At 37.5% G+C, this 27544-nt stretch overlaps 1 protein-coding gene across 2 annotated transcripts in view; it reads right to left on the reverse strand.

Annotated features, from left to right (window-relative positions):
• ARHGAP42 (Rho GTPase activating protein 42) overlaps positions 1–27544 on the reverse strand; it is a 159358-nt gene that overhangs the window by 83625 nt on the left and 48189 nt on the right. Inside the window, exon 3 of one of the 2 annotated variants that reach the window (XM_030475695.1) lies at positions 18936–18997. The exons of the other annotated variant lie outside the window; for it this stretch is intronic. Within the exon in view, the coding sequence (XP_030331555.1) occupies positions 18936–18997 (62 nt within the window). The remainder of the gene's footprint in view (positions 1–18935; positions 18998–27544) is intronic. 2 annotated transcript variants of the gene reach the window in all.

Raw genomic sequence — 27544 nt, forward strand, 5'->3', positions numbered from 1 at the left:
ATATATTCACTCTTTCATAAAATTATTATACCAAAAATTTACACTTAAAACATCTTTTAAGAGACTACATGACAAAATGTATACTTTTAGCTATTATCATCTACAAATAATACAGATACAAAAGAAAATCGACGTCAAGAAAGGCAACACAATACATTTTACCAGATAAGGAAATGAAGAAATAAAAAACAGCCGTTGATAAGAATTCTAAGAAATAAAAATGAGATTTGCTAGTAATATTTAATGGTCTCAAGAAACTCAATGCCAGAGGTTGGCAATGACAATGAAATTCAGCTGAATTATTAAAGGCCATGGCTAGTTTTGTGACCATAAATAAACACCCACTAGTTATGTGAGTTAAACTGAAGGAAATCAGATTTTACACTTGAAAGTGTTTGCAGAGTGAACACTTCTCTCTCTTCTCCCACTCACAGCATAGAAACCAGCAAAGGAGTCCTTTGTTTGTTGAAATGTTAGATACTCCCCAAAAGAAACATCTGTGTACACAAGGGGCCCAAACAAATTTAGATAGGTTTTGCTTTATAATGTAGTTGAAGTGGTAGGGGGAAAATTCAAAATTAATATTATTTTTAAAAGATTAATTTTAAAATTTAACTTCTCTGCATCTTCATTTATTTTTCCCTGAAAAAAATAACAATTAAAAAAAAAATTGCACAGCTCTTCTCATGTGTCAAGTCTCTATTCCAAATGTCAAACAATTACAATTACTGAATAATGATGTAAACACTAGCATGTCATTAATTAGACTTCATGGGGAAATTAGGATGCAAAGTATGGTAGCAATGGAATTGTCCAGACGTGGGTTTTAACAATGCTGTTGCTGCCCTCCCACAGCAACTTGTAACAAAATTGACTTCATTTCTCTCACAGTGTGCCTTGCCAGGAAATGGATTTGAATAAAGGGCCCTCATTAGCAATAAAAATTCAGAGGGTGGAAGTGCTGCTTGAACTTTGTATTGCTGGAGTACATGCAAGGAAAAGCACTTTGCTGAACTACTGACAGTGTCTGTACAAGCCAGCCCCAGCTTGCCGGTCCTACTGCTGGTGTCGGCTGATGCTCCTGGGTTCTTAAACAGCAAGAGGAGTAAACTTGTAGGACCCATGCACTACACGAAAACTTTGGATATCAGCCTTCTGTACCAATTGTGGAGTTCACAGTGGCTATTCAGACCTTTCCAACTCCTAGCCAGGCTCTGTAATGTGCTCTGGGAGATGCTATGCAAAGGCTGAAAGAATCATGCAATGAGTATTAATTCTCAAATCTTTTTTACCTGCTTCCTGTTAGCTTCTGAGCAAAATTTAAGGTGTTGATGATTCCTGAATGTAGTGGTTATGGGCAGGAAAGCATCTAAGAGTTATTTAGGGTTGTTCAGAAATCTCCCTGCATGTAATCAAGTACCATAACATTTATGTGACACCATAAAATATTTATGTTTTACTACTGACAGCACCACTGAACCAATCTGAAATCGAAGAATGTCGTACCTACTTCAAGCAACTTATGGATCAACAGAATTGTAAACTAAATCTCTGTAACACTACTTTTACTAAGCCATCTTTAATTTACATTCTCAGTACACAGGTGTACATCTGTAACAGTGTGCACAGATCCATTATAGGAAAGTTTCAGTATGGCGCAGTTCTAAGAACTGAGTTTTAAACAAACAGGACAAGCTCCAAACCTTGAGCTTGTAATCTTTAACAGCTGGAGGGTTCACATGGACCACCCTTCTTGTAACTAACATAGCTACTGTTGTGTGCTGAAGGCAAAAAGCAGAATGCAAGATTCCTAACTTTTCATAAATAATACTGAACCTAGGACGTGTGAACTCATTATGAAAATACCAAACGTGCCTGGGGAGTGCCTACAGAGGGACTTGTGATAACTCCTTCCTACAAAGCGTTAATGTCAGGAACCTTAAGGGCAAGATGTTGAAATCTGTCTCTGATTCATGTGGAGGATGGACTCCAATATTGTTACGTGTAATTCACAGAAAGAAGAGACCACTTGAAAACAGTTCTTGGCCACCAGGAAGGTAAAATTTATGGTCAGACTGCAAGATGCGTTGATCCACTAGAAAACTCGCACAAGAGCATGTTTAAGAAAATTCCTGTTCTAGGTACTGATAAAAGTCTTAAAAAGCATTAAAGTGTCTCATCTTAAGCATGCCAAAGGTAATGAACCGGCTCTTCTCCACTTGTTTCCTTGATTTGAGGTGTTAAGCAGGCTGACTTTGTGTAACACAATGTTAACCATTACTAAACACGTTTTCCTTAACAGGCAGCAGAGGCCTCTGCAGTGCCTATCAGACACCCAGAGACGTCACTGAAAGAGCAGGAGCCGTTGGTTGCTTACCGATACCTGGGCACTATGCACACTGGTCATTGTAAAGTAAAATTCTAATGCAAAAAGCATTGTGCATTTAGGTCCCCCCATCAATATTTTTCATTTATGTGAAAAATATTCACACCTTAACCATATAAGCGTTTTAAAGAGATTAACAGAAGCTAATAGGAAATAAGTTAAAAAGGAAAGGGAAAAACTCAACTGACTTAAACCTTGTAATTAAAAACAAGGTTTTTAAAAAGCCCACTAGATGACAATATATACTGGGGTAAGTTTGCTACACACATTTGGGGCTCCATATTTGTATGTCCTGTGCTTTCACTCATCTCTTCTCAGGATATGCTAGTGTTTTCTCTCACCTAAAGATCCTTTCACACAATAAAGACCACGCATGACACTTACTCCTTCACTGCACAAGGCCACACTCTGAAGTTATGATTTCTCTGTGTCCCGCATTCCTCTTTTCCCTTCAGTGGGCAAGAGCTCAGGGCATTTTTTTGTCTCTACTATCACTTACAATATGAGCTGGAAATTCTGTATATCTCCCATCTGTCCCCTCTCTTAGGTCTCTCCTGTCTCTTAGCCTTGCTGCTTATTTGTGTCAACAGAATTATTTTCTACATGGATGGAACCATTTTATAAAGTGTTAAAGGATGCCTTTAGCTTTCACTAATATATGAAGAATTACAAAGATGACTGAAGCTGGTTTCATAACTAGAGGAGCTACACCCTCTTCCTTCTACTGTTTTTTTGTTTTTCACCAAAGTTAAGAGAGTTTCTGTCATGAAATTGTGCTGTTCAGAAGTAACTACTCTGTATCCATAGGAGAGTGTCAGAAGACAACTTGGACACACAGCAGGACTTCAGACACTGTGAACTAGAGAAATCCTTTAGAGAAATCCTTTGCTGCCTGGATTCTACCTATACTATGTGGACACTATTTATATCACCTGAGGAAAAAATAACTACTTGGTGTTAAAAACAAACAAAAAACCCCTTGAAAAACAAGAAAAAAAAAAAACAAACCGAAACCCACAACAGTTTGGTTTTTTGGAGGGTTGGGTTTTTGTTCTTTTTATTTTTTTTCTTTAGCAAACCCCTGAAAATGTTTAGAAGGCAGACATAAATCAGCTATGGATATGGTCATGGTGGGTAGCTAATCATCTGGTAGGAGATGCCATTTCTTTTTCTGGCTTATTCCACGGATTGTAACTCAGTAAAAACAATAATCACAAGCACAACCACAATGAAGGAAAAACAGTTCAGTTGTGTGCTTGCAAGTTTGGTATTTATCTTTTTATCGCTACCATTAATACAAACAGTGCATGTCTTTTGACTAGGCTGAGAGTTCAAATCATAACGAAAGCAAAGGAGAACTTAAAAATGTCATTGCAGATAGCCAGGAGAAGAAAACTTCTCTGGTTTTTCCTCCTTTTATGGCTTTCCTAACAAACAAAAATAAATCCTCAGATCGAATGTTTACATTACACATTATCAAGGGGGAAATGGCTATATAAACACAGGAAACAGCATAATTGGAGCAAAGAACTAATTAAGAAAAAATAGATCAAAATTCGAGTGTACCTATGCTTCACAGTATTTTTAATGGTAAGAAAGAAAAGTATTTTTTCCCCATGAAGAAAAACGAAACACAACAAAACCAAAGCTTCTTGTACTGGAGGGAATCTTCAAGAAGTGAAGGAATCTTTTTTGGTGGAGAGTTTGTGTGGCTTTTTTCTCTTTACTCTTTTTAAAAAGCAACACATTAACAGTTACAGAAATTACCTGATTAAGATATATCTTAGCAAATAAGCAACAAAGTTTACTTTACAAAGTCCTTATTTTAAAGCTGAAGTCCCTACCTTAAACCTTCCCAGACACTTTCACTTCGGCTGTTAGACCTACTTAAGAGTCACCCCAAATCAGTTCCGTATGTTTACTACTTTTTCTCTTTGCTTTTCCAAATCCCAATCTGTAAATTTTGCGGCCAGGCCTGTTTCCCTCCCTGCGCAGATGTCAACAAAACCTCTCAAGAGCGGAGTGACTGCACCCCGAAGAGGCCTCCTTGTGAGGTCCATTACGATGTAAAGGGAAAGCTGGAAATCAATAGAAGAATAAATAAACACTTAAATAATCTAAGTAAGAACTTTCTGACTTACTATGAAAAGTAAAACAAATATTTTTTCATTAGCACATATTATCCCTTAAGGGATGTTGAGCTGTCAGATTTACCACAGCATTTATTTTAAAAAGCTTTATTTGTCAGAATTCCTAAACTGACTTTAAATAGTTTTTCCTCAAAAAAACCCCCAAAAAAAACGAAAAAGCCCAAGCGCAGGTGCCTTCTTCCTAAACGCAAGCTGGAAACATTGAGGCAGACACACAAGCTGTTCTTTAGCAACAGACTTCTAAAAGAGATCAAGAGCTTGAATGCCCAAATGTCAGCAGCATTCTTCGGAATCCAAAATAAGAACACCTCAAAATTTTAACTGAAACAAAAACCCTTAAATAGAAGTTTAACAGTGAGGGATAAAACTAACCAAATGGATAATCCAAAGAAGACAAGATGCTGGCAAAAATGTTTCCTAGACCTAGGATTTTGTTTTAAATATTCTGAATTGCCAGAAATGGTTGTATCTGACGTAGTGGTTCCTTTGTTTTGTGTAATACAAAATACTGTTTCTACATTACATTTTCTAACACTTGGCTCAGTCACAGTTTGTGCCTTAGACACTTCTATTTTCCTTGGCAAAGTATTTCACAATGTAACTCATTGTGTGGAAGTTTTTCTGACATACAGCCTAAACTCTCTCCCAGTTTCTTCCTGTCAGATGATTACCTCTTCTCTGCTAGATGATGTAAGCAGCATACAAGAACTTCCCACACTAAGAAACAAAAGTTCTGCTGATAATATAAAAATGGAAAAGTTAAAATTCCCTCTTTTCAGGAACTCATGCAGAAAAAATGCAAATGAGACTATCTGAAAGAAGCTGTATCAGATCCTGATCTCATTCTTTCATCAGCTCATTGCTTTACGCTCCAAAGGTTCTGAAAATGCCTAAGTAATAGCATGAGGATAAATGAACAAACACAGAAGCAGATAAGTTATACATGCATTATCTATACATATGCTTAGTTATTTACAATCTTGAATAATTACTCAAACTCTGTCAATGTTTAATGTAGAATGATAAATACAGGGCATTTTTTCATATACATATAAAAAAATCTGGGCGTGTTACGAATCTATGAGTCAAAATTTAGACAGATGCTTTTTGCCTTTCAACTGCTACCAACATTAAAGTATTAATATACTTCTGCTACTGTGATTTGTTTGGCTTAGAACGCTGAAAAGGCTTGTAAAGGATGTACAATCTACTCACAATTTACGAAAATACTTTTGACATACTACTAACAGCTTGTGTAAATTACAGTCAGTGTAAAAGCACAGCCATTTGTCATGACTGTCATTTGAATATAAATGTTATCAACTAGCAAAACTTCATTAGTATAAGTAGACCCAGAAAACCTATCTAATAATTACAGTAGGGAAAACAGTATTAGATTTTAAGTGCTACTAGCCCCAACAGTTTAATAAGCTGATTTGGAAATTGGACCTTCCAAATTTCAGCAGGTAACGTAATTGCACTATCACAGCTTTGAAAAGATACTGTATTCCCAGGATTGATCATCCCATAACAGCTTCGACCATTTTTAGGATACTGTGCTAGACTAACTTTTACCGAAATTTCTTCACCAGCTGGGTTGCAAATGTACCCCTTAATTATTTAAAAAATATGGGGACTATGTATGCACTTATTTATTATGCCACATAATACTTGCCTGCTGCTCTGGTTAAGCAGACAGGTATGGTTCTGCTGGTAGCACACGTGGCCGTGCAGTTGCTGTGCATGACCAATCTGTCTTACCTTCTAGTATGAAAATTAATTTTCATCTTCACAGACACTGCAGGTCTCCACGGGTCAATCCCAGTAACTGCAAAAGTAGGGTTAACAGCTAGTAACCTCTATTATCTATTACTATCAGGAATCACTTTGCATTATATTGTGCAGCTGCTGTGAAACAAAACACTAAGAAAGGGAGTCAGATAGTTAAATGTTTTGCTTATGTGCCATGTTTGGTTCTTGATACAAACAATCCACTATTTGTTATCGCTCTAGTACCAACAAAACCAACCGCCCCAGAATCACAGAATGGTTTAGGTTGGAAGGGACCTTAGAGCTCGTCTAGTTCCAACCCCCTGCCACCTCCCACTAGACCAGGTTGCTCCAAGTCCCATCCAACCTGGCCTTGAGGACTGCCAGGGATGGGGCAGCCACAGCTTCTCTGGGCAACTTGTGCCATCACGGCTAAAAATAAATAATAAAAGAATTTTAAAAAAAAAGAATAAAAAAAAGGGGGGGAGAAAGCTGGTGCTGAGGAAACCAGCTATTTGAAGAGATGAATACAATTAGAAGTTGTGTTTTGTTTTAACAACTATTTCATGAATGAACATGTCCAGGCATAACGCCAAAATCAGCTGAGCTGTTTCTAGTGGTACTATGCCCAGGAACTGTTAGCTCCAAGATTAGAAGTATGCATCCTTTCAGGAAACATAAGCACATGTATGAACACTTAATATACTTGCTTAACAAAGGCAGCTTAGCCATAGATCTGAACTATTCAGAGATAAATGAAGTTTTATAGGTATGGGATCCATAGAAAAATCTTTCAATATGTCCATACTATTGACAGCATTAACTTGTTCTGTCTACAGCACTCTGGTACTCCAACCAAAATTTAGAGTAAATTACAAATGTGCAATGTACTGTTCAGCGTAGTTCCTTACAACCACAGGAAAACATTATGATGTTCCTTTAAAAATTAGGCATAATGATAAATAAACCAATATAAAATACAATATACGAAGTTACAAAAAAAAAAAAATTATTTCATACTGTGAAATACAATTTTATAGCTGCATGCATACAAAGCTTTACTGATAGCTGACACACAGAAGTGTTCGGAGGTTATTTAAGCTTTAAATGCTGAAGAATTATGATTCAGAAGAATCTGCCAATTGTCAGTGGTGAAAGTTCAAAATGAGCATGTTGGGAACAGCCCACAAAATGAAGAAAGGGATGTAGGACACAGGATGACATATGTCATAACAAGACATTTAGAGCAAAAGGGCTAGAAGTAGTATCAGATACAGGTTTCTTAGTCTTTTTTCTGCTCTAATGCAAATATGACTAACAACATAAATCAATTTAGAAAGCTCTCATTTAGCTTGTAAAAAGGTCTCAACATAATGTAAGAGCCAGCTTAGGGGGAGAAAAAGGTCTAGCATGCTTTCTTTAGAGCTAGCCTTTTTCTGAAGGACAGGTATCCAAAGAAGCAGCTCTCACAATATTTTAATCTTTAAAGCCACTAAATTCTGTGGCCCCATCATTCAAAACTTTCTGCAGGACTGCAAATACGGCTTCCAGATTTCTGCTATAATTTCCTTTTACCAGAAACCCAAACTCTTTCCTTGACCACAACTAGTCGTAACAGCAGGGCTGCGACAAATATTGCACCCATAGCTAGATTTGCAGGCATTTATTTCGGTGGTCATGCCAGCTGAAGCAGAGTTTGCTGATCTCACATTGCTTCTTCACGCTCTCTTTGACTTCCTCCTTTGCCCTTTGTTGATGTGATGCTGAAACAATCTGTGGTCACATTGCTGAAAAATAACCACTAAAAACCTGTTTGTTTTGCTTTGCTTTTAGCCACGTCAGTTTTCTGAAGTGGGTACATAGCAAACTGGCATTGCTGCCAAAAAAACCAAACAAAACTGTTAATCTTTTTCAGTCTAAGTTCAAAGTAAAAGCACTTGCTCGGGAAGATGCGTTCAAGAAAGTTTGTCAAAGTAACAGTAATTGGAGCTCCTACGGATATTTGAACAGAATAATAAAAGCAATCTAAGTGTTCTGCAAACCTTAAGACAACATCCTAATGAGAACACTTAAAATAAAACATCTCTGTGTGTAACACAGCTACGGCCCATGCAGATTACACAGGTTCCCTAAGGGAGAATATCTTGGTTTTTTATGAAAAGGTGGAAGTTCTTTTGGGTGGTGGTGTTTGTTTTAAATAAAGGCATCTTTGTTCCTACATACCCTTTGGTACATAAAGTGCTTGTGTTGTTATCTGTTTTTAATCACATTGCTCAGGACACTGGATAAGAACAACAAATATTTCAAACTATTCCTGAGATCAGACTAAATGAAGAAAAAAATCAAAAATAAGTTGTTTGTAGGAATGAAGTACTTTTCCTCATACTACTGGGAGAAGTGCAAATAAATTCAGAGTCCATTAAAAAAAAATTAAGAAAGTGCTAGATTGTCAGGTAAAAGCATGGTCTGACATTATTACAGGCTGGTAATGGGCACAGCACACACCCTCTGCTACCTGCAACTCCATCTCCTCCCTCTGCAGTCATAGAATAAATGCATAGAACTTTAAGGCTGTAAAGTTGGCTGATCCAGCAAAACTCACATTCCTTCAAAATAGTCATTTAGAAGTGCAAACATCTTTCTCTTTTTCTGTCAACAGTCATCTGAGAAGAAACTTGGTTAGTGACTGTGTTGAAAGCCAAAGCGTCTACAAGCTGAAGTAGCAACTACCTGCATTTCTGTCATTAAAATAAACTCCAGGGTGCTACTCAATGAATGCCTCAAAACACTTCGGAAGTTGCTGTCCTGTAAAGCAACATTACATGCATTGAAACACAGGGAACATGGAGTGAGTATATCAAATCAAGAACAAATTAGATTTATACAATGAAGTAGCAAGCAGCGTTCTAACTAACCCCTTGTTTTGCGCTTTTACTGAAGGGAGGATTTCGCCTCTCTATCTCTTGATGATACTCTTCAACACTGGGGAATGACAAGCAATCTCAGTTTGTGAATCCTAGAATCATAGAATAGTAAGGGCTGGAAAGGACCTTAAGATCATCTAGTTCCAACCCCCCTGCCATGGGCAGGGACACCTTGCACTAAACCATGTCACCCAAGGCTCTGTCCAACCTGGCCTTGAACACCGCCAGGGATGGAGCATCCACAACCTCCCTGGGCAACCCATTCCAGTGCTTCACCACCCTCACTGTAAAGAACTTCTTCCTTATATCTAATCTAAGCTTCTCCTATTAAAGTTTGAACCCATTACCCCTTGTCCTATCACTACAGTCCCTAATTAAGAGTCCCTCCCCAGCATCCTTGTAGGTCCCCTTCAGATACTGGAAGGCCGCTATGAGGTCTCCACACAACCTTCTCTTCTCCAGGCTGAACAGCCCCAACTTTCTCAGCCTGTCCTCATATGGCAGGTGCTCCAGCCCTCTCATCATCCTCGTGGCCCTCCTCTGGACTCGCTCCAACAGCTCCATGTCCTTTTTATGTTGAGGACACCAGAACTGTACGCAGTACTCCAAGTCAGGTCTCACGAGAGCAGAGCAGAGGGGCAGGATCACCTCCTTCGACCTGCTGGTCATGCTTCTTTTGATGCAGCCCAGGATACGGTTGGCTTTCCGGGCTGCAAGCGCACACTGCCGGCTCATGTTAAGCTTCTCATCAACCAACACCCCCAAGTCCTTCTCTGTAGGGCTGCTGTGAAACTCTTCTTTTCCCAACCCGTAGCTGTGCCTGGGATTGCCCCGACCCAGGTGTAGGACCTTACACTTGGCTTGGTTAAACTTCATAAGGTTGGCATCGGCCACCTCACAAGCGTGTCAAGGTCCCTCTGGATGGCATCCCTTCCCTCCAGCGTATCAACCGAACCACACAGCTTGGTGTCATCAGTAAACTTGCTGAGGGCACACTCAATCCCACTGTCCATGTCGCCGACAAAGATGTTGAACAGGATCGGTCCCAACACCGATCCCTGAGGGACACCACTCGTTACAGGTTTCCAACTGGACATCGAGACAGATACCACAACTCTTTGCATGCGGCCATCTAAAAATTGCTGCAAAGTAAACCAGAATTTTTCAGAAATTTGGCCATGCGTTACTGTTTTACTGACTGGTTTTCAACAACCACTTCCTATTCTTGCTGCACTCACTGCTGATTAGTTAAGAACTGCAAGGAATGTTACTAAGGCACCAAGCCAGCTCCCCAGGACATTGTAAAAATCATGGGACTGTTTATAGCAAGCTGTTGAATCTTTTAATAAAATGCTTCATAGACCAAAGATTAAAGAGTCCCCGTAATCATCTGATATTGTAACATGGAGCAAGCACCTTCCTAGTCAGGAATCCACACAGACGTAAATGCAAATATAAGCACTCCAAACATATATAAAGCAGGAGAAACTGTAATAGATGACTGAATCAATTACATTAATCTACATTGTAGTACTCCTGCAACACACATTGTATTTTCTTCATTTTGGATGAACGGATTTTCTTCAATTCCATTCTCTGCAGAAAACTGAAAAGCAAATCCTACAAAGACACTAATTATCAAATCCTTCTTACTAAGGCTTTGTATAATGTTTGTATAAGATTTTATAGATATCTGAATGTTAAGAAGTATTGTAAACAAGGAGCAGAGCTAGCGAAGCCCCTTATCTCGACTCCCTTTGCTCTGGAATAATTGTCCCAGGTCTTATCCAGCCTCTTGGCCCCATCATGACAGACAAGTGCTCCCCTGTTTGATGCCAGCTAATCAGTCTACACAAAACAGCTGAGATCAGTGTGACAGATACATGCTTTCACACCTCTGACTAAAAATGTTTACTACAAGAAAGTAACTATGTCACAATTCCACTCTATGACAGCTATCTTGGAAAACAGAAAAAACTGTCTCTAAAAATAGTCAGATTGCTTTCTTCTTCCACTGGTACATTTACAAGGCAACAGAATTATCTGGCACCAAGCTCAGCAGCACAGGGTACAAAAGGCTTTGCATGTGCCACAGTTCTTCACTGTGGACATTCATATCAACAGGAAACAATTCACATTTTCAAGGAAACAGAAAAAGCATAAACAAAAGAGAAAGCTGCTAAGAAAGACAGTGCAAAACATGAGCAGTAAGTTCTCTGTTGACTTGATCATCATAAACCTCTGAATATTTTCTGTATTAATGGCATTATTCTGTCAAAGCAAAATGATTCCACAACTACTTTCTGCAATATTAAAGAAAACAGGGACATATATTTTCATCTCAGATGTCAACAGGTGTTGACACACGTGATGTGAGAGGCACTAGTTGCAACTAGTTTCTAGTGAGATCAGTTTGATCTTTTAAATATTATAATTAAATGATTATGATCATATGATGATGTGGATGACTTCAGGTTTTTTAATTTCCACAAAAACAATGGGACAAATTATTTTAAAGAATGAAAATTATTAGAGAAATTAGAACTATAAACAAAATAGGAATGTATCAAGGGTAAAAGTAACACTAAGAGCTTCATATGCATTCCTAGACATTATTATCTGTGAAAATTATGGAAGCTAATGCAGTGTCATTTGGAAAAGCCAGCTAATGCTCTGTACTAAGATCACCCATAATTTTACCTCCAAATTGGCCTAGTATGTACTTTTTATTTAGGGAAAGTTCAAGAATGTCCATGCGTACATACAGATGTTAGATGTTAAACTACATTAATGATAACAGAACATGAGCTGTTTACTTTTATTACCCTGTTTTGTTTTGTTTTTCTAATTGAGCACAAATGCTAAGAAACATTCCCTGAACACGTACATTTTTGTACTTGAGTGGTGCAGGGAAAGACAGCAAACAGGATTCCTTCTAACGCAAGACACAGCAAGAGGGAAAGCTGCATTGCGAGTTCTCCCTCAACAAGAACACACCAAAAGATCATGTTGCAGATCTGCTCTCTAGGAAGCCTGCTTGAAAGAATATGCCTATCGCTTCTTTATTTCATTTATCAGTCAATAGCAGTCACAGATAACATCTGTAGGCAAGGGAAGGCATAGCTCTAATATCTTTTTGACAGCAATTATATCAAAGAAATTACTATCTTCTTGATCGCAATTCTGGCCCAGAAGGTCATTGTTTTCCTCTGGTGCACTGAACTGAGGGGAAGGGGCTGACAGAAAGTCAGGGCCAAAGGAATTGTTTTTCCAGCTGGATCACTTCTCCAATTATATTCACTACACAGTCACATAAACACTTGTACCAACACAACAGGGAAGACTGGATATTTTCTTAGAGAATCCAAGAAATACTCTACATATATGCAATTAATATGAATACAAAAACATTCTTCTAGATGTCGCTGAACTCCACATAAGCTACCTCCCAATTTTTACACTGATAGTGGATGGGGCACAAATCTGGTTCTGAAAACCATTCATTAGCTGAAATTTTCTGTAGCACAGTTCCTCCAACCATTCCAGAGCTAAAACACAGCAGAAAATCATACACTGCTGCTGACTACATCCTCTCTCTTCTGCAATGACTTCCAATGGCAAAAGGCAAAAGCCTCCACAAAACAGTATTACATATTTTAAAAATAAGAACTCATATTATATTGTATTATGTAAGGTAATGAAAAAACTGATTTTTCTCCAGAAAAGACAAACGGGAAAATATGAGCAAAAACTGTTCTATAAAAGAAAATAAATGGAATAAATTAGCATCTTCCACAAAAATTGAAGATTCACCCAAATTAACCATGTAGAACATTAAAATTCACACATGTCCTGAAGAGAAACATATGCATACATTGCCAGTAAACTACATTTCAAGCATCTACTTAAGCTTTACAATATCTGAGTCAAAGTTCTGACTCAGATCAGGAAGTGGACCAGAAGAGTCTGTGATAAAACATAATGGAGGAACTGGATACCAAGCAGGGTTATAGTGACAGAAATGTTTAGTTATATTTGAAATACGATTTGAGATATTTTTTTCTGGTTAGTTCTTAGGAACTAGGACTGACAACTGTATAAGAAAAAAAAAAAGAAAAGAAAGAAAGAAAGAAGTATCTCATTTTAAGGGCTGAATTGTTAACCTGCTGTTGAGGACTAGTAGGTCTGATCTGCCAACAATTTTAAACGGTGTTGTGATATGTCATTGCAATTAATGAATCCTGGGCCTCCAAATAACAATGATTGAATTTATCTGAAACAAAGCTATGTAAAGAGTCCTCCTTGAAGGCAGCCTCTTCTCATCCTGAGTTTCCAGGTGTCCAGCCTTTCTTGTTGCCCATCTCTGTATGTTTTCTAGTCAACATAATGCCTTCAGATCTGAAATGCATGAAGTATTCAAAAGGGGGGTTCACCAAAAAGGCAGGTGATTTGTTTTCAATAGTTTTCCCAAAGATTTCTAAAAGTTAGTTTGACTGTCAGTAGACAGTAAGCTGACAGTCTAAAAAATAACCAAACAAATATTAGAATCCTAGCACCATAGAATGGTTTGGGTTAGAAGGGACCTTTAAAGGTCATCCAGTCCAACCTCCCTGCAATGAGCAGGAACACCTTCAACTAGATCGGGTTGCCCAGAACTACATCCAGCCTGGCCTTGAATATCTCCAAGGATGACACATCTGCCACCTCTCTGGGCAACTCAGTATTTTCTTACCTTGCAGAATTCCATTTACCAAAGACTGCTCCTTGTTCAACAGAAAGCTCATTTACTTAGAAAACAGGTATTTCCAAATTACTAGTCTGATGCAAAAAATCAGGAATTCTGTTCAAAGAAGTTAGGTTAACACCACAATACATGCTTCCTTAATTGTCAGGAGGATATGTGCCCCCAAAACCCCTCAAAACCAGCTTTAAGTTAGCTTTAAATTAATTTAAACCAACAAAAATGGGTGGTCCCACACAAACAAACCCTAACAAAACCCAACCCTAATCACAAAGCGAAAAAACTCTCTTATTTGTGGTGGTGTTCCTTCACTTGTAGTAATACACTTTCAGACAGTCTCCTTGCAGGCAGGTTCCTACCAAAAAGATTCATTTAAATACAAAAATTGGTATGAGAGGTGAAAAGCACCGAAAACTCTTACCAAATATATAAAAACATCATCATACACTATTTTCTGCCATTTTAAGAGAGAGCCTATGTGAAACAAAATGCCAGCTGTAAGCTCTGCAGTTTGAGGGTGCTAATGTAAACGACTTCATGATTTCTCCACTTTATAAATTGAGTAATAAGCAGCACCTTTGGATAGAAGTCTGCTTATTCTTCAGATGGAATCTGTAACCCACTTCACACTATAGGGAAAAGGTTAATTCTGCTCAACAACATGCTGTGTCCTTCGGTATCTGATTTTATGTACCATTCCACGGATAGCTGGTTTTAACAGTTCATTTATTTTTCTTCAAGTGCAGCTTTTGAAACCTGACTATTTTGATGCCATCCCTGGAAGCAGATAGCATCAGACCCCTTGTGCAAAGCAAATACAGAATCACAAAGAGAACACCCAGTTAATACAAAAGAAGTCCACAACAATGAGATACTCTGAAGCATGAAGATTATGAGATATAAAGGGACAGACATCAGAAAGAAAAATATTCATCAAGCATAGCACACAACTATCCACTTCAGAATTTTTGTATTATCCCATGAAGTATTTAATATTGATCAGGAATTCAAAGTAACCAAACACATCTCGCTGATTCACAATGCCAGAGAGAAAAGCTCTAGGACCATTCATCACTTGCCAGCAACTCATAAAAACCTGGGTAAGTAGCAAGGAATGTAAGAGTTATGATGCCTGTTTCAGTTTGGGATTTCGTAAATTTTCAAACTAATCAGGGAGTTACATTCAAGATAGCATAACACTTAAAAGAACACATTCAATGCTTCAAATTGATAAGGAATCTTGAGGAAGAGGAAACCAGCAGCATGAACCAATTCATCTATTCTTATGTCAACACAGCATAATCCTATGAAAGGAAAAGGAATTAGTGTTTTATAGCACTCCCAGCACATTTCTATTTGTTATAAAGTTTACTAACAATATCAAACGAATAGGAAACATAAATAATGCATGAATCTCTAAATAAAAAGCATATCACTGATTTAACAGAAACAATGTAAATTCAGCAAGAACGGAAGGAAATTATTTCAAGCAAGTCCCTTGATATAGATCCAAATATTCACATGAAATTAAATTATAGCATCTCTATTGTTCCCTAATAATCACTGGGAAATAGAGGTCATTATTTTGCATTCCCTGGTGGCTTGCTGCTGAAGTCATTGGAAGGGCGGTGGGTATGAATTGGACTTTTTATCCTGTTCGTGCTACTTCTAAACCCAACAATCAGAGCTGTTTGGTTATTTTAATGCACCATTTACCGACAGCATCATCAAATTAACAACACCATGAAATGACAGATATCAAACATCAAGCTGTATATCATAAAAAAGATGACTTAGGAGTTACTTTCTCCTTTATTTGCCTTTTAAGGGTAAATGTTTGGTGCACAGCCTTTATTTTTTCCAGACAATTTTTTAGCATCAGGAAATAAAAGACAGGATAAAAGAAACTGACTTACATTAATCGCCATATTATTACTGCTGCCAATAATAATGGCTGCAAAGCTTTAGACAACAGAACATTTATTCATGTGAAACACAGTTTTATTTAACCTTACACTGCTGTGTTTTTTCCAGTCATACTGTTCATAACATCTTGTTTCATTAGCTGCTTCTAAAGAAAACAAAACCGAGTGCCTTTTGGTTCTTCATACAAGAACAGAAGACTTGCTAAGCACTTCTCAAATTATTTCCTTGGAAAGACTTAATTTATACATTCAGTGGGCAAGCACTCCAACAATCTCTGTGTTCATCAAAACAATAATTTTAATTATGAAGAATTTAATAAGCATCAGATGAGAAATAAATTGGTGATACAAATATATACTTTCCACATTAAAATTTCAATCATACGCTCCTACACATGCTCATAAATGAGTAATAAGAAAATCAAGGCAGGGAAACAAGACCATTAGCTGGTAAGTAAAATTAACATCTGCCATTTCATATAGTATTTGCTGATACAATACTGTCTTTTACTGCCACACACTTCAAGAATTAAAAGGAAGTTGTAAATGGTACAATGAAGCATATCCATAAGTAGTCTCGACGCTGACTAGCTGTTTTTCTCCAAGCCTTCCATAAAACATCAAAAAGAACTTAAAAAAACCAAACCAAACCAAAACAAAAACACCAAGAAAACCCCAACACCTTTTCCAAGTTTTCTCTTTTTATGCAGGAGCAAAGGAAATCAAAATCTTAAAGACCTGCATGTCCTGTCTCAAGCTTTCCCATCAGCTCAGAACTTTTTCTAAAATCATCACTAATCTGTAAACTGGTTGGCTTGAAGTGCTTCCAGCAGAGAAATCAAAGTGTGTGCAGAACGCTTCATACTTCCTTAGAAATGAGCAAAAAATCTTTTTAAGATTTCACAGTTAAATCGCAAGTCTGTCAAGCAGAAAACTCTTATTACTAGCAATCTGTTCAGTATATAGCATGGCGCACTGATCCTCACAAGGACCTCTGGTTTATACGATGGCACGCAGAAAACTGCAGTAAGAGAAGTGCAGAATAAAAACCAAGCATCTTTGATAAAGGTGATACTTTAATAGTTTAATTCCAATAATAATTAAATCAATCCCACCACCAGGCAGATCAAACTTTTTAAAAACAGAAATTTTAAGTGTGCTGAATTTTTCTTATTCAAATGTGATAACCACGTGTCCTCGATGCTCTCAGCATGAGCATTCAGTCTGAAGAATAAACAGACTGGAGTTATTTCAAACTTAGCGAAAAGCGGGATGCAAATGATTTCCCATCAAGAGCAGTTTCTCCACACATAAATACTATTTGCAACTTTGTTCATGATGATTTGATGATTGCATTCTAGTGAACTCATAGCCATTTGTAAAATATTTTTCCATGAGACTGAAATCTCACCCAAGACTAACCCTGCATTAGCATCCAACAGCTCAGTGTATTGGGTTTGCATGGCAAGGTTTTGGTAACAGGGTTACAGACGTGGCTTCTGTGAGAAGCTGCTAGAAGTTTTCCCCGTGCCCGATGGAGCCAGTTCCAGCCAGCTCCAAGACAGACCCACTACTGGCCAAGGGTGAGACTGGTCATTTTTCACTTAATAAAATTTATGGGTTTTCCCCCTTTTACTCTAATGGCCTTCCTACAGCATACAAAGTAAAACGTTACATGGAAAGATCAAATTATAAACTACAGAGAAACCAGAAACTTCTGAAAGTAAAAAAAGGGAATGACTCCACTGAGAAAAAAAGAAGAAAGGGAAATTACACATACATATTATGAAAGACTAACCAGTTTGAAAAATAAAACATCCACCTATTCATTGCTTTTCCTTTTTCTAATAGTTAGTTCACAATAACCTTTAACCTAAACTGGAAAACTATTAGTTTGAAACCTTGTTTAACTAAGTAATTACTAAGTTGTCTGGTAAACATCTTTAAGGTAGTACTAAACAGTCACCTCACTCCTCCACCTATCAGGAAAAGGTATTTGGCATGAAGCAAAAAAATATGCACTTTTATAGGTTTAGGTGATATTAACTATGCAACTGTACCATATGAATGTTTTTGGAGTTATCACATTAAATATTTATGCAAACAGAAATAGAGGAAGACCAATCCCACGGTTATTTACTCCTAGGAATAAGAGAACTTCATATTCCGGCGTCTTCTTGGATTAATGTTTGCTCCAATCTGAGTCAGAAAATCCTTCTCCTCACCTCCCTAAGTGCTCATAAGAGGAAGGAAAACCAGTACAGACAGAGTTATTATTGGATGGATTAGAGCTAGTTAAACTTTCACAATTTTTAAATATCCCCCTCCTGAGGTTAATTCTTACCTCAACTTCTTTATTCATCATTGACTTCCAAGGAAGGAAAAAGAAAACTAGTTTCATTGCTTACATGGTAGTTTTTTAAAAAGTATGTGTATAAGAATACACCTATAATTTCTTTAACAAAGCTGCATCTGTAGATTCATCAGTATGGAAACAAAGGGAGTAAGAATACCATAATGAAGAACAAATCTGACAAGTCTGATCTATAATGTATTCTGCAAGATTTCTCAGGGATGATAAATATGGTTTCTCTTACCACTTATTTATCATATTCTTGGATTTCTAGGATACATTCACTGAACAACACTCTAAGAGTATTTCATTAAATAAAAATACCGACATTTCCACTGCAAGCTCTTTGTTTACAGTTTACTTTATTGCTGTGCCTTGTAACTAATAGGGCATGATGAGAGGAAAGGTACAGCAGCATTTAAATGTTATTTTGGGATGGGGAGTGAAGAAATAGTTTTTAAATCAACGCAAAAAGTATTTGGCTGAAAACCGCACTAAAAATTGCCACAGTCTGTGCTAGCGCATTTCTGCCTTTGCAGAATTCCAAGTGAATCTTATAAAATACTTAACATCTACTACACAAATACAAAAAAAAAATAAAATAGCACTTCAGGAGGAATAGAAAAAAGCGTACTATTTCATACAAAAAAAGGCCCAATGCAACACAATACTGCCAGCAAACTTACCAGTCGCCTCCTCTCCTCTTCAACAGCAATCAGAAGCCGAGCAAATTCTTTCAGTGACTGGGCTGAAAAGAAAAAAAAAACCCAATGTCCTGGTCAGAACTGCATTTTAAGACCAGAGTCTGTTATCTGGATTTAAGCTGTAGTGATAAGATACTGTTCTTATATAGTACTTCACTGAAATCAGTATTCATTAAATGAGGCCCACACTGAAGCAAGCAGCAGGTCAAGAGCATGTAAAAAGCAAAGGAAAAGAACCTGAATGTTAAGTCATGTGTATTTAAAAAATAAGTTATTAATCGGAACATGGCAAACTGATTTTCTAGAAACGTGCAAAGATCAGTCTCAAAACAAAGAATTGTAGAATCAGCCACAAAATTTACTTTAGCACTAGATGCAGAAGGAAACCAAAAAGAAAATATAGAGTTACTCCTATTAAAGTGCAACTAGAAATATTTGCAAGAACTATGCAAAATATTCAGGTAAGAAGTTGAAAGTCAACACTGTAGAAGAAATGCATTACTTATGCCAAGTGTTTAGGTTCAGCAGCTCTTTGGCTTTATGTTTTACAAGTACAAACCCTCATGTGATGAGAACAGATGATTGATTTATTAGCAAGCTTTGAATTCTGTTACAACTGAGAGTCTTTGCGCAAAACTGCCTTCAAATATAAGTCAAAGGGCTATAGCAGATGTCAAGTGAAACATAATAAAAGTATTAACCCATAAAAGAGGGCAAGGAAGGGAAAAACATTAAAAAACTCTTAAGGCTTCATTCTCATATAAGCAAGTGGTGCAAATCTCTCTAGGAAAATCTGTCTTTCCATTTATATACTTTCTCAAGGGCATATGGGTTATTCAGAATTCAGCATAAGAGTTCCACAGACAAAAATGATGGAGAAGAATCATGTGAAGAGAGCTAAGTAGCTTTTTTTGCTTTCTTCTGATGCATCTAGCAGCAATTGCTGTCAATGTCAGGATGCTAAATTTCATGGTTTAAAGCTCTCATCTCGAAATGCAGATTCATAAATCCTACAGCTTCTCAAAACAAACTTGAGGCAATCTAAATCACCTTTGAAAGAGGGAAAAAAAAAAACCTCAAGGAAACGCAACTTGCAGAATTTCTCAGAAGAACTGGCTTGGAAAAGTCTCCCCAGTTAAACAGCATACACTCCTGAGGGCATGCTAACAGAAGTCTTGTCCTCTTGGCTATTTTTCCATATTCTTCAGTGTTTTTACAGAATGTGACAGTCTCCAATAATATGGCTTCATCTTCTCCCAACTTCCTGGAAATTTTTAACGAAACAAGCACATTTCCTAGAGGATCTGCTATGTTCCTATATCTTCTAAGAGGGAACCAGTATCCAGCTTGCCTTAACTGCCTTGTCTGCATTCATGAATTGCTATTTCATTTTTGGACCATACCTAAATCATTTTTATCCTTTACACCCCATCTGGACCTTGCAGAAGTCACCCTTGCATTCCTCTTGCTCTCTTTTAACTTTTACAGCTGAAAAACACTTCAGCTGTAAAAAGCTGGAAAAACGTTCCAACTGCTACGTTTTCCAACTGTAATGCTATACTTGCATATCTTGACCTCTAAGTCATTGTTTGCTGACAAATTCTTTTTTCCTCATTATTACTCATGAGCTTTTGTTTAGTCCAAATACAGCTGGTAAGTTAAATGTCCATCCAGTTGGGTCTTAAGCCTTTTCCTTTAATATTTTTCCCTGAGTACACAAACACTAGAAAATTTTGCCACCTTTTAAGTAAAAGAAATTCTAGGCCTCCTGCACAAACTTCTTAACTCCTCGACTCAGGCTCACCAGCTGAGCCTTTCAGTTACTTACCAGCTCAGTCTTTACCAGTTACAGCTTGATATCAACAACATAGTTTACTATCCATTGAATTAAGTCAGTCTCTTAGAATCAGCTTATAATGTCCCACCAGTCAAAATTAGGTAAAGAAATAGATGTGAACTGACGGGTTAATTTACCTGGTAAGAAATCTGTTGAGCATTACATTCAAGAATAATTATGTACCCATCACAAAATCCTAAAAACTAAATAAAGAATGAGCCTATTTCATATTTTCACACTGATATCCCCAAATTTAACAACTATCCTTACCTGTTGAAACCAGGACAGAGCCAGTTCATCCCTTGCACATGCGGCAGAGTGATTCTTTACCCACCATTAAAAAAATATTAATCTTTTCAAACAAACTAGATAAACGTATTGTTTGAATTTTATTACCTATTCAGGGAATTAGGATGCACTTCAGAAAAACAACTGACTTCCTAGTAAAGCCATCAAGAGAAACAGTTTCCAGATTATATCAGTGAAATAACTGGTCACTTTTAACTACAAGATGATGTATTACTGCAGTCACATATTAAAACTCCATTCCTCCTCCTTTTTTCCATTTTTTTTTACTGTGAAGTCACTCACAATGACAGAATAATTTCAAATTTCAAAAAGAAATTATCATACCAACCACAATCATACCAGATACCAATCTACTGAAATTTCAATTTTCCCTACCCACATCAAGCCATAAGATACTCTTCACTTTGGTTCCTGATCACATCATTAAAACCATCCTTAATACAACAAAGGCTCATGATTTTTTTTTTCTTCATCATCTGCAACAGGAAAGTTAGCACTTCACACCTTTCAGCAGCCAAGCACAAATACTGCCATTTCCCAGCCCCAAAGTATGGACAGGACTCGATCTAAATCAAATGGAAACAGTGTGGGACTAGCAGACAAAGGCAACTCAGTTGTGGAAAAAACCCCAAATCCTCTCTGGTCAGGCAATACTCAATAATTTAGGAGCAAAAAGGTAATAAATGCAGAAGAGCAAGAAGCAGAAACTGCGCAGAAGGATGGCAAGGAACTGTGAGAAGGAGAAAAGAAAATCTAGTAAGAGAAGCTTTTGATTAACTTTCCTAACGACAAGGCAGAAGCAGAGGGATTTTTAGTTTCAAAAATCGAAATTTTTGGTTAGGGTTTAAATAAATCCAAGACACAAAGAGGAAACAAAATATTTAAATGGCATGTGCAAATCAAGATTTTCCTCAACATTTCACATTAATAGAGAAGTACTAAATATGTCACCTATACAGTGCCTCAGCCAAAGATAGAGAAGCTGTCTCCATCTTTTATTCTCCATGGTTTCACCTTTGGGGAATTATAAATGCCAAAATTTCACTAAGAACACAAAACCTACACTCTAAACACTAAGACAAACTGTTCCCCTGATCCTAGAGACACCTTCATTGCGGACACCTTTGCATCAATCCTGACTGCACCTCCACTGTTCCCTGCCTAACACTCACCACATCCATCCTTTTTGCACTAGTAGAGGCCCACAAAGCCATGGACCATCCCTTCCCATCTCAGGAGGTGCATGAGAAGAACAAGTGAATCATGTAATTCAGACCATAAGGAAGGATGCACACAAAGTACACAGACAGAGCTTAGCAACATGGATGTCCCTCGTGATCCCACTGGTTATTCTGCCCTTGCGATGGCACCAGATAACATCAAAAACCCAGTTTACCACCACCAGCTCTCCTACAACACAACTGAGTATTACAGTACTTCTGAATCTTTCATGTTATTACACCCTTCTTCCCATACAACCCACACTCAGTGTGACCTCATTAAAAGCCAGGGTCTGTCCCTAGAGAACTTCATCTGTACTGGAAGCTGCAGTGGGACCAGTGCTGAAGGCAAGGCAAGGCAAAGCAGCCTGCGCTCCTCTTTTCCCAGCGTACACTTTTCCCTTCTTCCTCCCCTCTTTTCCCACAGCCCCGTTCTGGTTGCAGAGCAGTGACAGCTCCGCCTCACTTGGGCCCTGGGCTGGGAGGACAGACGGGTACATAATTTTGCATAGTTAAAATACAGAAGATTTAAAAATCAGAAACATTTGTGTCAGTTGCGGCTCACTGCTGTCTGTTAGGAAGCCCAAGAATTACACACAGCCCTCACAATCTTTTCTTACTAATGCTGCAACAACATTTTTTTTCTTCCCTTCTTTTTAATCAGAATACACAGAGAAGAATTAAAGTGAATTTTGTAAATACAAAAGGGGGCGAGGGAAGGAAGAGTCAAGTATTTTACAAGCGGAAATGTCATGGGAATGTGCTGATAAGAAGTAAATTCTGAAAACATACCAATAATATAAAGTACAGTATGTAACCTAACTTACATTAAATACAACGGAGTTTTTAATTATTTTCAAGAAGCATTATTGTTATTGATGGGCCATTAAGTAATACAAAGTGCTGACTTAATATATTATTCTAAGCCATTAGAAGATACTAGCTTACAAAATTCAAACAGTTTTACAGTATGCTTTTTAATTAAGGGCTATTAAAGGAGTTGTAAGATACACTTGGCATCATGATGGAACTGATGCCTGTGAAAAGCAACACCCAACGAGCAAAAACAATGGTATATATATGTACCCAGCTGTACACTTGCAGTCTCATTCATCACAATTAAAGTAGGTCACCAGCTGTTTTCTCTGGAATGTTCCCAACCCAGCAATAATTTGCTACAAGATTTCCCTAATTCAGGAGAAAGAGCTCCCACTATTAAAAAAACCCCAACTAAACAGACTAAAAAACCATGCTTTTTATTTTTAAGTGAAATCTTTTAAATCATTTGCTTTGTAAGGAAGCAAATATTTCAAACATATGGTATAGCTCCAAAAACAACTGTACTCGCATAATCAAAAGAGAAGTGAAGCTTAGTGTAGCACTAAGTAAATGAGGGCGAAAAGAGAAAGGATTAAAAAAAAATTCATTTATCTGAAATTACAGAATGCATTATTAATATTATACCTCATTTATGCTCTAGAATTCTGATTTACTGCATTGAAATAAACCCAGTGGTTCCTAGGGAAAAACATGTGCTTAATAGAACCATAGAATGGTTTGGGTTGGAAAGGATCCCAAAATCATCTAGTTCCAAACCCCCTGCCATGGGCAGGGACGACTCACACTAGACCATATCGCCCAAGGCTCTGTCTAACCCGGCCTTGAACACAGCCAGGGACAGAGCATTTACCACTTCTTCGGGAAACCTGTTCCAGTGCCTCACCGCTCTCACTGTAAAGAACTTCTTCCTTATATCTAACCTGAACTTCCCCTGTTTAAGTTTAAATCCATTACTCCTTGTCCTATCACTACAGTCCCTATTAAAGAGTTCCTCTCCAGCATCCTTGTAGGCACCCTTGCAGATACTGGAAGGCCGCTATGAGGTCACCACACAACCTTCTCTTCTCCAGGCTGAACAGCCCCAATTTTCTCAGCCTGTCTTCACATGGGAGGTGCTCCAGCCCCCTTATCATCCTTGTGGCCCTTCTCTGCTCTGAACTTGCTCCAACAGCTTCATGTACTTCTTATATTGGGGACACAAGAACCACACACAGTACTCCAAGTGAGGTCTCATGAGAGCAGAGTAGAGGGTCAGGATCACCTCCTTCAACCGCTGGTCACACTTCTTATGATGCAGCGCAAAAATAAATTAAAAAAATAAACTTTAAAATAAACATTATTGTTTTTTATAAACTATATAAAGTTTGTTATATTTGTGTAGAGAATGCCTCACCTTAAAACAGCATACATATGGATATTACTGAAGCTACTCTACCAATAATTAGTTTAATTCTAAACAGTACAGTGTTATATTGCACAACTGAATGTTACATACAATAGTTTATGATGCCATTTATATTTAATTGGAAAAGGAAAGCAACATATATGAAACCTAGAAGTGGTTTTATATGACCAACTCTTAATTCAAAGACATAAAGCCAAGCTTGAAAGGTAATGTTCAACCTGAGATGGAATGGAAAGTTACTGTGGAAGACAATAAAAATAAATGTTCTTTTCTGTGAAATGGACTGTTGGTTTAACTTACACTTACACATGCAGTCTTAAAAAATGCATAGGCAATTTTAAATACTCTGAAGTACACTAAACAACATTTTATAGTATTCCAAGCAGATATCAGCACTACCTTCAAATACCTGAATGCCAGCATGGAAAAGATATATGATGATCAAAGGGCTGGAGCACCTCTCCTGTGAAGACAGGCTGATTTGGGGCTTGTTCAGCCTGGAGAAGTGAATGCTTCAGTGAGACCTTAGAGCATCTTCCTGTACCTAAAGGGGACTTACAAGAAGGCTGGAGAGGGACTTTTTACAAGGGCATATAGTGACAGGACAAGGGGCAATGGCTTTAAACTGAAAGAAGGGAGATTTAGGTTAGATGTTAGAAAGAAATTCTTTACTGTGAGGATGGTGCAGCACTGGAACAGGTTGTCCAAAGAAGCTGTGGCTGTGTTCACAGCCAGGCTGGACGGGGCTTTGAGCAACCTGGTCTGGTGGAAGGTGGCCATGCCTATGGCAGGGGGTTGGAACTAAATGTTTTTTAAGGTTCCTTCCAACCCAAATCATTCTATGATTCTACACATACAGAAATGTCATTTGGTCTTCTGGTATCTTGCTGTATAAGAGGCAAAAATGCACAAGCCTGCAAAGATTTCATTATATCTTCCTGATCTGACTGGGGAAATGCCAGGACTGTGCTGTACATTGTTCCCAACACACTTTGGGAGGAAGGCCAGTCAAGCCTCTCTCCAGAACTGGTTATATCTAGCATAGGTGTGTTACAGCAGGCTCCGAATTCATGCTTGAACATGAGCTTCAACTAAAGCCTCCAAGGGATTTTTTCCCACAAAGTAATAGATTACTAGATCAGAATTCAAGATGGACCTGAGACCCATAAGGAAATTTCCTAAGGATTAAAACTTGTTTACTAGACTCGGTGACAAAGCAGAGTAAGTGTGAGACCATGAGCGCTGGGAGATCTGGGAAAAGAGACTTTAGTTTCCAGTTCTAAAATGAAAGTAAATATAGTATTAGAGTTACTAATATACAGACGTCTTCCAGAGTTTTTAATGAGCAGCATTATTTGCAGCCACAAGTGCAATTTCAAGCAGTTCTTCAAAAAACCATAACATCAAATAAAATTCCCACCCTTTTTTCTGTGGCTTTAAACCATATGGGGTGGGAATGGGACTAGAGGAGCAACAGATGGTTTCTTGATCAGACAGAAAAAAATCACAAATTTCAGATTAACACCAGCCACCACAAGTATCTGGAATAAAGAGACAATAATCTGCTTTCTCGGTATTTTCTACCTAACAAGAATTTTGGGTGTCATAAAAGCCATTTGTGTTATATCTGTAGTGTGTATCAGAATATATTGTATATATACATATATATATATTACATATATACATACCCATATTGGATCTTTAGTGTATACTGGAAGGTCACTCAAATGGATGTCTCAAAATATCACCACTATGGCAAGTTTTCAACATGCCAAAATGTAAATCCGAAGGAGAACTGTCTTGAAATGAGGCTCCTTACTTCAAGACAGCTTCAAAGCTTCCCATTCTCTCTTTCAATATGTTGGTTATATATTTCAATATACCTTTATCTTATACAACATATATTTCCTTTGCTGCTGTCATAATGTGGACTGGTTTGTTCACAACTCTTTTTCTTCCCTTTTCCAACTGAATAAAGCCTATAAAACGTTAAAAGTATACAACTATCTACAGCTTTAAATGGAATTACAGTTTAGCTGAAAGGGAACAAGCTGCAGGATCAAGACCTTAGTCTGCAAGCTGAAATAAAGAATAATTTGTGCAATTTAGAAATATTTCATAACCAATGTTGACTGTGCTTGCGTACTGCTGTAAAATAGTAAAAAAATGGTAGTGTAAGACAAGGGCAACATATCCCTACAGAAAACAGTATTTAAGTTTTGTTTAAACAGCTTTTCAGGAAAGATGTATTTGGACAAGTACACGTCTGTTAAATTTTCCCAATTATTGCTCAGGGTTTCGTTTTTTGTAGGATGCTACTATTCCTTCTGCTACTTCTACCCTAGGTCCACTTTCCTCACCCTCCAAGTGCCAACTTTTTTGGAGAAACTTCGGTTAGAACACTGAGCTGAGTACCATAAGTAATATTTACTGGGAGAGAAGAAAAGAAGACAAAAGGGGAAACGAGTGCAGGATTTAAAACCATTGTTTTTCTTACTGATTTCATTCCTTTCTAGATTTCATTCTCAAGATATTAGATGAAACAGAGTAACTGCTTTCTGTTGTTTATGTTTAATATAATATTGCTTAGGTATTTATGCAAATTTCCATTTCTAAACTATCAGCACATCAGATTTGCTTTAAATTCAAGCGGAGTATTGCTGTCAAAAGGCAAATCATGTTAGAAGACTCTATTGTGGAAAAATAAGTTAGAATATCAAGATAATGGTTTGTTTCTTCATGGGGTTTCAGTCTCGTTTAAATTTGGAAAATTAATTTTGGACGAGCTGCCTTATCCTCCATTTGGTTTCTCTTACTTCCCTAATCTGGGTATTAGATTTTATGGATCTGTAATAAGGACTTCATGCACTCCTCTAGTCCATGTTTAAATTTAACACAACTTCATAAGAACAGGAAAATAAAAAGCTATTTGTACCTTCCTATAATAGAATGAAATGTACTTCTGGTAGTAAAAGACACG

This window comes from Strigops habroptila, chromosome 2, assembly GCF_004027225.2.
Source record: "Strigops habroptila isolate Jane chromosome 2, bStrHab1.2.pri, whole genome shotgun sequence".
In the NCBI taxonomy this organism is placed as follows: Eukaryota; Metazoa; Chordata; class Aves; order Psittaciformes; family Psittacidae; genus Strigops; species Strigops habroptila.